Source organism: Micropterus dolomieu, linkage group LG08 (assembly GCF_021292245.1).
Source record: "Micropterus dolomieu isolate WLL.071019.BEF.003 ecotype Adirondacks linkage group LG08, ASM2129224v1, whole genome shotgun sequence".
In the NCBI taxonomy this organism is placed as follows: domain Eukaryota; kingdom Metazoa; phylum Chordata; class Actinopteri; order Centrarchiformes; family Centrarchidae; genus Micropterus; species Micropterus dolomieu.
This window is the reverse complement of record NC_060157.1, coordinates 22,566,117-22,579,775: the sequence shown is the minus strand read 5'-3', so window position 1 is coordinate 22,579,775 and position 13,659 is coordinate 22,566,117. Positions and strand designations below refer to the sequence as shown.

The 13,659-nt window shown below is 40.4% G+C and overlaps 1 protein-coding gene and 1 long non-coding RNA gene across 9 annotated transcripts in view; both read right to left on the bottom strand.

The window, feature by feature from the left end:
• The window catches only part of LOC123975402, a 6,860-nt gene extending 5,571 nt beyond the window's left edge, over positions 1-1,289 (bottom strand). The window contains exon 1 of the long non-coding RNA XR_006826048.1: positions 1,214-1,289. This is a non-coding gene — a long non-coding RNA (uncharacterized LOC123975402). The remainder of the gene's footprint in view (positions 1-1,213) is intronic.
• A 1,852-nt stretch (positions 1,290-3,141) lies between these two features.
• The window catches only part of ubr4 (ubiquitin protein ligase E3 component n-recognin 4), a 62,988-nt gene continuing 52,470 nt past the window's right edge, over positions 3,142-13,659 (bottom strand). For all 8 annotated transcript variants that reach the window (XM_046057522.1, XM_046057524.1, XM_046057523.1 and 5 more), the window contains 22 exons: positions 12,800-12,941; positions 12,586-12,667; positions 12,208-12,381; positions 11,785-11,906; positions 11,488-11,685; positions 11,281-11,361; positions 11,041-11,128; positions 10,690-10,817; positions 10,209-10,316; positions 9,924-10,040; positions 9,597-9,787; positions 9,241-9,414; positions 9,062-9,161; positions 8,687-8,905; positions 8,449-8,562; positions 7,766-7,908; positions 7,522-7,647; positions 7,233-7,427; positions 6,856-7,080; positions 5,453-5,543; positions 4,871-5,033; positions 3,142-4,648 (listed from right to left, as the gene is read on the bottom strand). In XM_046057522.1, the coding sequence (XP_045913478.1) occupies positions 4,584-4,648; positions 4,871-5,033; positions 5,453-5,543; positions 6,856-7,080; positions 7,233-7,427; positions 7,522-7,647; positions 7,766-7,908; positions 8,449-8,562; positions 8,687-8,905; positions 9,062-9,161; positions 9,241-9,414; positions 9,597-9,787; positions 9,924-10,040; positions 10,209-10,316; positions 10,690-10,817; positions 11,041-11,128; positions 11,281-11,361; positions 11,488-11,685; positions 11,785-11,906; positions 12,208-12,381; positions 12,586-12,667; positions 12,800-12,941 (3,046 nt within the window). In that variant the 3' untranslated portion in view covers positions 3,142-4,583. The remainder of the gene's footprint in view (positions 4,649-4,870; positions 5,034-5,452; positions 5,544-6,855; positions 7,081-7,232; positions 7,428-7,521; positions 7,648-7,765; positions 7,909-8,448; positions 8,563-8,686; positions 8,906-9,061; positions 9,162-9,240; positions 9,415-9,596; positions 9,788-9,923; positions 10,041-10,208; positions 10,317-10,689; positions 10,818-11,040; positions 11,129-11,280; positions 11,362-11,487; positions 11,686-11,784; positions 11,907-12,207; positions 12,382-12,585; positions 12,668-12,799; positions 12,942-13,659) is intronic.

The following is a 13,659-nucleotide window of genomic DNA, read 5'->3' as shown; positions in this document are numbered from 1 at the left end:
GGAGCGCCGCGTTTTTATATGCTGGTAAAAACGCCAGTCGCGTGACGAGCCGCTGAGTGCCTGTTGGCGCCACAGAAGGGGGCAGAGTGACCTCTGCTGGTTGAGCTACCACATAGCAAGAAGGCCTATAAATATATTAGGAAACTAAAATATGAATTAAATAAAATAAACTTAAATAAATAGGCTAACTGCTATCCTAAGCTACATATAACATTAATTCAATTGTCTTGATCTGAAGTTACAGGTCACCAATGGCCTTACAAATGTTTAATTCTCCCCAAGTTCACAGACTCTTCATTCTTTGTTCAAAAAGGAATAACAATAAAATTAATCCCCAAAAACGAAAAACGGGCCGTTTTGAATTGGTTTTTCGGTTTTTGATTCTGACACCAAAAACGGTTATTTGGTTTTTCGTTTTGAAACAAAAAACAGATAAACGGTGTTTTCGTTTTTGTATTACAAACGAATTACGGATTATCCAGAAATACCCAGACCCTCTTCATACAGAGCAAGTGCTTTACTCTGTGTTGACATTTTTACATGCAGTAAAGTCAGGTAGAACTACTTGCAACAAATGTATCATAGCAACCAAAGCAGTCGGAAAAAACGCTGCGCCTCAAAAACGCCCTTTTTCTTCTCTACCTCGCTGTCATCTGCATATAAATTCACTTTCTTACACCTGAAATCCACCGGACCTCGAGCTCTCTTCTAAGTTACTGCAACTTTTCCCAGTGGACGCAGTAGAACGAGAGAGAGAGAGAGTGTAACGTTAGTAAGTCGGGCAGTTGTGTTGTACAGCGCGATAAACAGTAATGAAAAGGACAGAAATTTGTGAACACTTGTCATAATTCGGGAGAAATGTGACCCGTGAGAGGACAATGAAATACGGGAGTCTCCGGTGAAAATTTGGTGGGTTAGCAAGTAAGTTAACTTTAGAAGCTAACCGGAGCAAACTTCTGTGACTCTATTTACTTCTGTACAACATAGTGTTGTGTCGTTCAAAGAACGTTTCGTTCATTTGACCTAATCTTGTATGTGACTCAGGAGGAACGGGTTGTCTCTGTGAGTAATTCCTTCATTTTCAGCATGCATGAATAGTCTTGGACTCTTACGTTCACTCGTTACACAACAGCTGAAAGGTCTCCGTCAGCACAGGAACAGAATTGATTAGTTCAGGACTCATAACTGTGGGTTTGAGTCGTTCATTTTTCACCTGACATGTCACACTGAAGTCAAGCCAGCCTCCACTTCGAAAACGACAGTCAAGCCAGCGCTCGCGCTGTTTTGCGATGCGTGTTTTTTCTAGGCATTACGGTAACATCGTGTCGCAGCACATTTTAAAATAAAAGTGAGCTTTTGCTGAACATAATGCAATTGATGTGGCAGAAACGATTGAATAAATAAATAAATGCTTAAGACAACACAAGTATCTAAAGAAAATATTACATTCTCACAGAAAGCTTACTAAATTCAGCCTTCTGTTTCCACAGACTCATTTCACTTCACAGTGACAGCAGACCACCTCAGGGTGACCCTGTCAGTATCAGAGCAATCTGATCTAGTATTTTGAAATTACAGCCCTTGAAAATGTCTAATATTTTCACTGAATTTGGTCCGCCAGAGAACTTATCGACAGAGCCGTGCTGTTGTTTCACCGCTCCTCACTGGTGAACAACCTGCAGTGTTTGAGATGATTATTAAATCTGTTAAATTTTAATAAGAATGTCTTTTTTTCATCTAGTGTGTCAAGTTTATTACTTCAATATATTCCCTGTAAATCTGATGTTAATATATAGATTTTACGCATGGATAGGCGTTAGGCTACTGTATGAATGAGCACTTTAGAGACATAGTGATAATAATTATAATTATATATATGGCTGGTCTGGTTGTTTACTCAGGAAAGTTTGTGAAAATGGACGGATTTAGCCGGAGTAGTGGCTTAATCGAATATTGACAACAATATTTCTGTGGTTTTTACATGGTTTGAATTTGGTTGTGGCTCCATAGAACCATGATGGAGAAAGATCAAGAGGTGAATTTGTGCATTATACTTTAGATTATTAATTAGAGCAAGCCAGGCAGCCTTCTGTGTTTGAGAACTGCGCTGTTTTTTTTACAATCGCCCACTAGAGGGCTGCAGCGCCGCAATAACCAGCCTAGTTAAAATGAACGAAATGACACAAAAAAGATTAGTTAATTTTAATGAACGACATTTGGAGTCTTTCAAAAGAGTGACTTTTCCCCATCACCGTGCTGCGTGTAACGTCATGTTATTCTTCTGCACATGCGGGTCACATTTAAACAATGTGAACTGTCAATACAAAATCGAATTTGGGGGGAAAAACGGATTTGAGCATTAAGGCCTGCAGTGTGAACGTATCCTTACAGAAACCCTAAATAATCAAATAAAAATAACTTGAATGCATACAAAAAATACACTGGATGGACTTGAATTATTTTTGTATTTCTATCGTCAATTCGGTGCCTCCTGACGGGACATTTTAACAGACCTGTTAACTTGTCCTAGTAGGAAAAGCACAGGTGTTAATGATAATATAAACGACGGCTCTGTTCTATTCAAATGTCCCAGTAAACCCAAACACCATGACAGTGTGACAGCGGGTCAGCGCTGGACAACGCGGGCAGAGATGATTTAGGAAAGTGACACGCCACTAGAAGAATACTGAATAGAATTCTATGGGGAAAGCCCATAAAGCCAAAGGTTGTATGCTCATATCCCGCCCCGCCCACAAGCCAATGTCTGATTTTTCACAACTGAGAAACATACCGGTATTAAGCCAATCGTGTGGTTCCACTGACGTACATGCACAGTTGAGTGTTGTGAAACCTTGAGCATGCATAGCAAGAAGTATAACCGATGGGGGGAAACACTTTTTAAACCTTATTTTGGGGTGCCTATATAAGACTTTGATACCAGGAGGACCCTGAAAGTGAAGCAGCTAAACGGAATTTAGACATCATCCATTTTTCAATAACTACTCTTTTGTATTGGTCAAAATGTCTTATGTGAAAAAGGCCTTTGCTGACAATTGTGCTATTTTAATGTAGACACAAAAAGTGATGCTCCTTTTTTTAAGAGTGTAAATAGCAGCTGAAACAGAAGAGGTTAACCCTGGATCAGATTTGGTATTACTGCTTTATTATTATCATGGGCTAAATTCAAAAAGCAGACATTCAGCAACAGTTGAACATTGTAGCAGAGGGAATAGGCGAATTAACAATAAACTGGGTGAACTACACCATGCATTCAGCTCTCGTGTAGAAGTGCGCTGTTTTAACTGTCTGTAAGTTGATCAGTTGCTGAGGTTAAAACTCAGCTGCGCTTTTCTTTCCAGTAATATCTTCTGAAGGTTTTGGCCAGTAAATTAAATGAAAGAGCACAGAGGACTGAGAAATGAAAAAAAAACTGTTGAGGAAGAAAACAAACTGAACAAAACAATAAATCAAAGAAAAAGGTGTTAAAGGATATAATGTAGGTCTGTTTTATTATTAATTTGGACAGGTCTAATATTTCATTGCAACAGTTGGAATCTTTACTAGTCAAAAGTTCACGTTTTTCACAAAGGCATAGCTTCATGGAGAAAACAACAACAAAAAAAAAACCTTTATTCATCTTTATTTTCCCTGTTTTGCTTGAGGTTGATAAAAGAAACCTTACACATACACACTAAATCAAAGAACTTTTTTTCTGTCCATCACTCAAATTCCAGTTACAACCTCCATCAAGACCAAACGGCAAAAGCCCGGAAGAAAAGGAGAGGTTAGCTGGCAAACACAGGACACTGAAACCTTCTGCCATGTTAAAAGCCCTGGCCAGAAACAAACTAACAAAAAGGAAAACAAAACAAACAAACAAAAAAAATCAAATGTCACTCGTAACACTTGGGTCAAATCCCAAAACATTTTCAGTTACCTTAACATTGCACCCAAAAATATGAGGGGGTCAGGGGTTTAAAGCCAAAAACATTTCCACCCTAAAACAGAATTCACGAGTTATTTTCATCAACCGGCCAACTATGTGTTATTTTACATGAATAATTCAATTCTCTCAGCCCGCCATTCTGTGACAATCGGTGATGTCCTTTAAAAGACATCTTCCGGTTTGTTGGCGGTAACAGTCGTGAATCACACAATACACAAAATGTCTCTGGTTTAATGATTAACAGAGTCCCAAATCTTTTGTCAGGCCTGGTGTCCTCAGCTCCAGACACAAGGCGCCTGAATCAGAGGCAAAGCGTAAATTCTGTTTTAGCGTGCTCCCCTCACCGTTTAACAGCACTGTGTTTTTGTGTTAAATGCTACAGAGATGTTGCCAAAAGTGGATGATTTTTTTAGACTATACATAGTTTCTTGAAGTTAATTTGAAGATGTCATATGGTGGAGGGAAGTGAGAAAGAAGCATGGTGTATACTGTGTGTGTACTCAGCATGTGTGTGTCAGTGTGTAAAAGGAGAAAATCTTTCTTTTTTTTTTTTCCAGTTGGTAGGCGTCCCAACGTTATTTGCAGGGCTGTTTTGTGTTGGAGGTGTGTGTATGTGCGTGTGTGTTGAGGTTGGCCATCAGGGCAAAGAGTTCAACAAATCCTGCAGGAAAAGGTCTGGGTCTGCGATTTCAGAGAGAAGACCTGGAGGAGAAACATCGAGTCAAGTTTAGAACTTAAACCAGGCATTAATTTAATCTCAAGAGCTGACTGAGTAGAGCTGCATCAGAGACCATCTCAGTAAATGTGTCACATCTCAAATTAACTCATATTTTGAGTAAACTCTGACAATGATGATTCTTTTTATTTTCCAGTTTTGATAATTGGGCAGATAGAAAGTAATCAGGTGTGTGTATATATACTAACCTACAACATCAAAGAACTCTGACAAGGACTCAGCGGGCATGAGTTCATCCTGGAAAGCTCTGAGCACGCGCTCTGAGGCCTCGTAGATGGGCATGTCGTTGTGACGGACATATTCTGCCAGTGAGAAGGACCAGCCCCCCTCTGTGTTGCTGGTGGGAACTTTCTGTACAGCCAAATAGAAGAAGAAGGCAGTGAGGTCAGTTACTGTGGTTTTGTTTTTGCATATATGATCCCAGTAGTGTCAAATACAGAGGTTTTAAATGTCTTTTGATACATTCAGAGCTGTTTTTGTTGTTTGCATTAACATTGAGCTCTTTTTGTTTTTGCTGTTACGGTTCATCGAGCCTTCGTTTAGCATTGTTTCATTCTTAAAATAACTTAAAAACTGGATTAAACATGTCTCAGCAAATTTATCAAGATTGCAAAGATTTGACAAACACAGATCAGTGCCCAATCAATCAAAGCCTCCCAACAAAAACACAACATCTACATGGCAGAATATCATTGGTTAGCATGACGTCTGAATGTTTGTGGTATCAACATGCATTGTTGTTTTGAAATTGAAAAAACAAATGCTTTTACCCTGAACATGTCGTAGACGAGATCCACCAGGCCCCAGAAGAGAAGAGGAGAGCGATAGACTGCATATTCCTTTGGTGCTTTATCTGTGAGTCTGACAATAAAAGAGAAGAGGATGAAGGTAGGAGATCTGATATGAAAATCTTAAATACAGTACACAGCATCCAAAATGTAACAAAATTAAACATTTCTAACTCGATCCAAACTGAAGAGATTTAACTCAGGGTTTCTGAAGGTTTCACCTGGTTTAAGACCACTATGAATGAAAATTAAGACCTGTGTCACGACATCAAAAAAAGAAACGCACAAAGGAAATGCAGTCACAAAATTACTTGCAGAGTAAATAAATGCATTCAAATTGAGGTAGAGTGATGTTTACAAAATTGGCATCGGACGATGTCAACAATGAAAAACCTGGATGGACGATGACACTGATAGGCTACGTAATTAAGAAGCTGGCATATGGTGCACCTGCTGCCGTGAAAAAGGATCACGGGTGGAAATATCCAGAAAATGAAGAATTCTGTGTCTTTTCGGTAACCTACCTAAACCTACTGCTGATGGAAAAACTCAGAGGTGCAGACAAGGAGTGGGAGACAGAGACACACACATGCTTACTGTTTATTGGGATATTTATTTATTTTATTTTAATATATTTTACACACACAGTTTTATTTATTTATTTTATTTTAATTTTTTATATATTTTAATTTTTCTAACACACACACACACACACACACTTTAATTACTTTACGCTTTAATTACTTGTTTAATGAAATGTATGGGGTTGATTGTTCTTATGTAGTTGGCACTTTGGCAATATTGTTGTTATACATTCATGCCAATAAAGCTAATTAGAATTGAATTGAGAGAGGTGGGGAAAGCTGCTGTGTGGGAGACCTTTGAAGAATGAGGAGAGGGAGACAGCCATGCGTTGATTGTTACCTTAACTTTACTGAAAATCATTAATGATCGTGTGAAATTTTAGTAGCGATGCTCATTCATTAAGAAGCGACAGGATGCTTTAAATGCGTTGCTAGCAACTGGTTTTAACCAAGCTAAGCTCTGTTTCTCTCAGGCAAGAGTCACTAAGGTTGTACTTTCGCACGGTTGAAGAATAAATCCGTTTTATATCTGTGGTACAGTCCGAAAGAGACTTGCGGCAATGACACGACAGCTGCATGTTGGGAGGAAAAAAAAACACTCTAAAGCGCTGCGGGAGCATTTCAGTGATCATTAGAGGTAGCGTTACATGGGCGTTGGAAAATTAAGACCTGTTTAAAATTATTTAAGACCTAGAACAGAAACTTTAGCGAATTTAAGACTTTTTCAATTTTTCAAAGACTGCTTCAATTCTGTGCCAGCTGTAAAAGAAATAGCGACAGAAAAATCAGATGGTGTCATACTTGTTGGTGCAGACTGCCGAGACCTTGCGGACATGTGCGGTAACCAGGAGTCTTCGTAGGAAGTATATCCGTGAAGTCCTCCAACGTTCAGGCGGGATGATGTGCATGGCCAAGGTGGTGAAATAGTGCGGTCCTTCAACCTCGTACGAGTTCTCGGCCCATTTCTCACACGGCTGCTCCTGGAAACTCTGCAGGTTCTTCTCCTCCCGGGACGTAGCCCTTGTACTGCAGTGACAGTGAGGGTTTCCAAAGTGAGATGAGGGTGGGAAATACATGAGCCATACCAGCTGAAGGTTTGTCAAAAAGGCTGACTTATGATTTGTGCACCATCAGTAATTTCTGTCATCAGATACATTTTACATCTAAAAGGCACGTACGTGTTGAGGACATAGAGCACAGTGTGGATGATGTAAGGGATGAGGTGGATGTTGCTCTCTCGTCCTCCTCCTCCTGTGTCCACGCTGAATGACTGTTCTGTAGCGAAGCGGAGGAACAGCAGTTTGGTGTCATGGATGTTGAGTTGGTACGTGGGCTCCCGCTGGCCTGTGCACTCCTGCAGATATGTGTTGTGTCTGTGCGGCAAAGAGAAATCCAGTTGGGAATGATTTACTGTGTGCAACACAAAGGAAATGTCAGATGTGTGCGTGCGCTTATAGATGATTTTACCTTGCTAAGCACGTAGCAAACGCTGATTCTGGCACATGTGGCCCCCACACAGGAAGCAGCCCATTGCACTTGGTGTTGGCGTTCTGGAGAGCAGCACTCTCCCACTCCTCTCGCCCACGAGCCAGCCTGCCGCAGGGAGAAGGTAAAATAAAAGGATTAGAATAAATGAAAAGTGAGGTTACAGCAGAACGTTTTTAAAGGGCACTCTAAACATCAGCAGATCCGTAATTGTGTTTATTGTTACCTGACAGCTGCCAGATGGCAGTCATAGTGGACTATGTTAAAGTGCGACACAGTGCTGTAACCCTGCTGTTTGCGAGGCTTGTTTTCAAAGTCCTCCAAGGCCACACGCTTCGTGAAAGTGTAAATACCCAGGACTTTAGTTGGCTAGGATAAGAGACAGAAGGACCAAAATGTTAATTTAAAACACAACAAGTTGGCTCAGTCCACAAGAAGACTGCCAAATCATACTCAGTAATCAGGGCTTTTCAGAATGCTAACTGGTATCATTTTATCTGCCTACAGTTACTATCAGAGGCAGCTAATGATTTAAATTAATGCACTCACCTTTTGTCATCTACAATTTGGAACCACACGACTGTTTCAAAAATATCTACAATAAGATCACAAGCTTCATAAAAAATTATTTTGTGTGTGTTTAATTTAAACCTGACTACTAAATCACTATGTCATCCACTCCTAGTTAAATAAGTCATCTATTTTGCATTTAAAAGCAGTACATATTAGTTGTTATTAACAGATAAGAAGTGTTTATTAAGGTACAGCATATGACAGCAATTACAACTTCTCCTATGAATTTTATATTACACCAGACTAGACTTACATCTGCTATACTGCTTATGAATGCCAAACAGAGGGACTTAAAGTAAAGTGTTATCCACTCATTATCCTGGATGAGTTGTGTACCTGGAACTTGTAACCCTCTCTACAGATACAGCAGGTCAAGCCTGGCTCCTCGATCAGCTCCTCCATTTGCTTCAACAGTGAGGTCTTTGTCACCACCTGACCCTTCTCATTGGTCTGAAAGGCAAACACACAAACCGCACAGAAAAATCAACAACACAGGACGGTGTTAATAAAGCAAAATGGGAGCGTCAGAGATACAAATGAAAAGCATTTAAACAAAAAAAGAGGAAAGGAGTACCGTCATGCCCAGTGTTCCCAGGGCTTTCTGTCTCATGGCCATAGCCATACGCTTCTTCTCAGCTCTCGTCTCCCTGCGGGCTGCTTCTATCTTCAGGTTGACATCACTGTGCTCCCTCAGCGCCTCCAGAAGGTTCTCCGCCAGCGTGCCAATTCCTTCATCACTGGATACCTGCTCCAGCTTGTGCAAGTTGGTTATTGAATCTGTGCCTATCAACGCCTGAACAGAAGATAAGAGGACAAACAGCCATGTTAGTTTGCTAGGTTTGTTCGCAAAATAACTGACGATGGAAAGTTTGAGGCTGGTTCAAATATTTCTTCCACTGTTTGGCATTACGCTGCTCTAATAGAGTTTTTCATTAAAAATATTTATTACCTGTGTGGGGGGATGCTGGGTAGCCAAACCACGCAGCAATCTGAGAATGAAGGGTAGAGCTGGTCTGGAGAGGAACTTCTTCCAGACATCTGCATCCAGACTAAAGACAGAGTTGAGAAAAAGGGTTTCAATAATAAAGCACAGATACGTAATATTCTTGAAGGTGTAAGAAGACCTACTTTTTGGCATTTGGGATATGTTTCTTCATGTAGTCCAGCGCACTCTGTGTGATTCCTTTCTGGAGAATGAGATCTTTCAGCTGATGACCGTTGCTGTTATTTTTGATTCCAGCAGCGATTTTACAGAAGCAATCCAAAAACACCTTCTCATCTGCACTATGCTCCTCGTCATACCTTAGAAAACAAAGCCAGGAGTCAGTTCTACTTAGTCACAAACTGTACTGACTAAAGGAGGAAGAAGAAGTATGGTTTTCAGAGTGGCACAAATCTGTCTTTGTAAAGCCTGAAAGTGTTTCTATTCTATTCTATAAGTATAGCAATACTCAAAATACAATATATCAATTTCATTGACCCACTTGTCAAAGCTGCAACATGGTTTGAAGCGTTCCACCAAGATCCTCATCTTCTCCAGTTCACCAAAGGACAGGTATGGGATGATGCGCAGCAGACCCTGCAGCACGCTGGGGTTGGAGCGAACAAATGGGGTGTTGATCTGGTCTAACAACATGACCAGCTGATCTTTGTCTCCGGTCAGCAGCAGGTTACCCTGCAAAAAATAAACCAGTCCACATTTAAACATAAAAGCTACAAGTATAGAATTTTTCAGGGTTTGACAATAGTAAGGTGTCAAAAGTTCCTATTTTCCTTTCACTCAGAAGGGTGAATCTGCTTTAGACGCTTACTTTGTCCTCTGAAATCTCAGCATTGGCTTCGTCCAGAATGATCTCCATGATGCTCAGCACTTGCTCCGCTATGGAGGCTCCACCGCTGTCCTTACTCTCCTGTTCTGCCACTAAAGCCTGAAGCAAAAAGGACATTAAACTGATATTTCACTTAAAGAACACTTAAAGAAACTGAGCCAGGTTAAGACTGCACTCTAATTTGAATTAGATTAATTGAACCAGAATCAACCTCCTCTCCTCTAACCAGACTACACAACACAACGTTACAGTCACTGTAACACTCACCAGGTTTAGAGTTCCCAGCATGACGTTGAGTGTGTTCATCTCCGGTTTGACCAGCTGCTGCCTGTTGATCTTCACCTTCACACAGTAACTGAACAACTTCAGCAAAACCTGTGAGTGAGAGAGAGGCACACTTGTCAACTCCGCAGCTCCACTGTGGGTATTTCTGAAAACTGCAGAGGGGATCGCTGTGTTTTTGCCTTTGTCAGAAATGCAATACTTCCAACCCAATAAACTTGCGTGTGACGTTTCTCTGTTAACTACAGGAGAGAAATGCTGAGTGGGCTAAAGCTTAAAATCAGATAATTATTCAGATTTTCAATCACAAAATTCTGTTGGAATCTGTTACTACTCATTTTATTATTAAGACACATTAAGTTTTCAAACATGTTTCAGTATGCTTTTGAAGGTCAAGAGGAAAGAGAGAGAATAAAGATTAAGAAAACTCTTATTGGAAAGTGTTTTTGGCAAAAAACAGTCTTACAGTGAGCAGATGTCTTCCTTGTTTAAAATCTTTGATTCCAGACAGCCGGTTGAGCATACACTCCAGACCCCCACACTGTGCCATGACTCCTGCCATCTTGTACACCTCCTCATCATCCTCTTCCTCATCTGTAACAAGGTCAGGTTAAAAGATTTTTTAATGGAGGTACTGCACATTCTTTCCCATTAGTCCTCAAGAGGGTACTGAATAAAGGCAACTGTGATGGCAAAGCATGTCCTTCTGGCTAACGGCTTGTGCATTAATGTGTGTGATATTTAGGACAAAAACCATTTGATTAAAACACGTATGAGGAAGTCATGTTTGACTCTATAAGTTAAGAGTAGATCGAACCTGTGGTTGAGTCCAGTGACTCTATGAACTCCTCAGTGGCATCTCCCAGCAGACCTCTCATTCGATAGATGATTCTCATTGGCTCACCCTGGGGGGGGGGAGGAAAACCAGCAGGCTTCATGATTGTTTCCTTATTACACAGCTATTTAGATTACTGTTAGCATTTAATGACAATCTTCACAATTCCAAACGCTCTTATAAGGATCACTCATTCACTGTCAAACTCACTAGGACTCTCACCTCATTTGTAGGACACCAGACCTTCTTGTAGACCTCTGCCACTGACAGATCCAAACTGATGATTTTGTTGTTTACCAAGAGCTGAGGAAAACAGAGTTGCACTGGATACATTTCTTGCAACAGGCCAGAATTCACTGAGCATGTGTGAATATCTTGATAAAAGCTAGTGTAAAAACAAGAAGTTTTGTTTAAATAAAATATACATACTTCCATGCCACTGTCGTCTTCAAGAAGCGCCACCAGGTCGCAGTCTTGGCAGATCTTGTTCTTGATGTCCCTCATTAAGGGGCCAATGCCGGGCTCGTTGCTGCTGTAGGGGTTTCCTGGCATGCGGCCCTGGAGGAAGTCCTCCTGCTGAGGATCCTTTTCCAGCGTCACAAAGAACTCTGTCACCTCATTCTCCTCCTAAACACAAAGGATGAAACAAAAAGCAGCAGTTGAAGATAAACTCATTATCCTGGAGGACTTTTCGAATTGAAATGCACAGGGGTAAATGTAACTCACGGGATAGATGATGCTGCACAGTCTCTCAAATATGAACACCGGTGTCCTGTAGTCATCCAGGTTGTACCGCTTTGCAGTCTCTATGCACACTGCCATGAAGGCTTTGGTTTCAGACTCAGTACCTATGAACAGCACAACAAGATTTACAATGTTGATGTTTTAAACACGTATATAATGACCTTTTTGGAAGAGCTTTAAATAATTTTCATGGATTTCTTCTTCTCTACAAATAAGCATTTTAATATGCTTTATCTATTTTATTGAAATATGAAAACTCTTCTAATTATGACTTGAAAAAGTTTTTTCTTTGACGTTAAGAAGCATGAAAACAAAGAACTGCTATAAACACCAAAATGAAGCAGTGGAACCACAATTTGAGACATGGTTAGATCTGGTGTCTGTTGAACTTGAGTCAGTGCAGACCTGTTGTCATGTCCTCCAGCATCTCCAGCAGCATGTCCTGAGTCTCATCGATGAGCTTGGTGCGCTGCACCACCAGTTTCCTCAGACACAGGTAGCCGTTGAGCACCGTGCCGACCAACCTACTTTTGAAATGCCGCTTAATGGACTCCACTTCCACGAAAGAAGAGAGCAATCCTGGGGCGGGACCAAACACATACAAATCATGTTAATATTTAAGGCATCAAAATTTTACTTACTACTTAAAGTTTACTTGTGATCTAAAACTCATTGGTATCATTTATTCTGTTATGGCATTGAAATTCTCCTGCACCCTACAATACCTACAGTGTCATGTCTAATTTCATAGTCAGACAAACAACAGTTCTGAAACTAACATACCAGTCAAGCTCTTAAGGGCGTAGCCTTGCTGCAAGTCTGTGCTCAGTGTGGCTTCCTCCAGAGCCAGCAGATTGGCTATTTCCTGAACATGGAATTAAACAGAAGTGAAAGATCCAGTTTTATTTGCAATATTGACATATGAATATCTCGAAACAATTAAAGCTCACTTTCATTCATTTAAACAAATCTCAAGGTTTTAACTCAGGGCCATTACCTTGGTTATCAGGTTACCGATGTAGGGCAGGACTCCACGGGCTGCCAGGTAAACCTTCCAGTGTGTGGGCTTGATCAACTTCTGGTACAGACCCAAGTACTCCACCGCACACTCTCCAGCTACACTCAACTCATCCAGATAACTGACAGACACACAAAGTAAGAGTTGTTTTAAACCAAGTCAGGTCCACAGATGGGCTTTCAGTGCTCAAACTTACTCTGAGACTCCACACAACATTTCCATTTTCTTGACATTAGAATGTTTTTCTCTTTATTATTTATAACAGTTTTCACTTGAGACATTTTTAACCCCCAATAAAGCTAAGGAGCATTTGATTTGCCTGAAAAAAGCACAATCCGATGCATTACAATTTCTGTAACGTTTTCTTTTACCGACATATCACTAAGGTAACATACAATATATGCACCAGTATAATGTACAGTGGGTACGGAAAGTATTCAGACCCCTTTAAATTTTTCACTCTTTGTTTCATTGCAGCCATTTTCCAAAAATCAAAAAAGTTCATTTTATTTCTCAGTAATGTACACTCAGCACCCCATCTTGACAGAAAAAAACAGAAATGTAGAAATTTTTGCAAATTCATTAAAAAAGAAAAACTGAAATATCACATGGTCATAAGTATTCAGACCCTTTGCCGTGACACTCATATTTAACTAAGGTGCTGTCTATTTCTTCTGATCATCCTTGAGATGGTTCTACACCTTCATTTGAGTCCAGCTGTGTTTGATTATACTGATTGGACTTGATTAGGAAAGCCACACACCTGTCTATATAAGACCTTACAGCTCACAGTGCATGTCAGAGCAAATGAGAATCATGAGGTCAAAGGAACTGCCTGA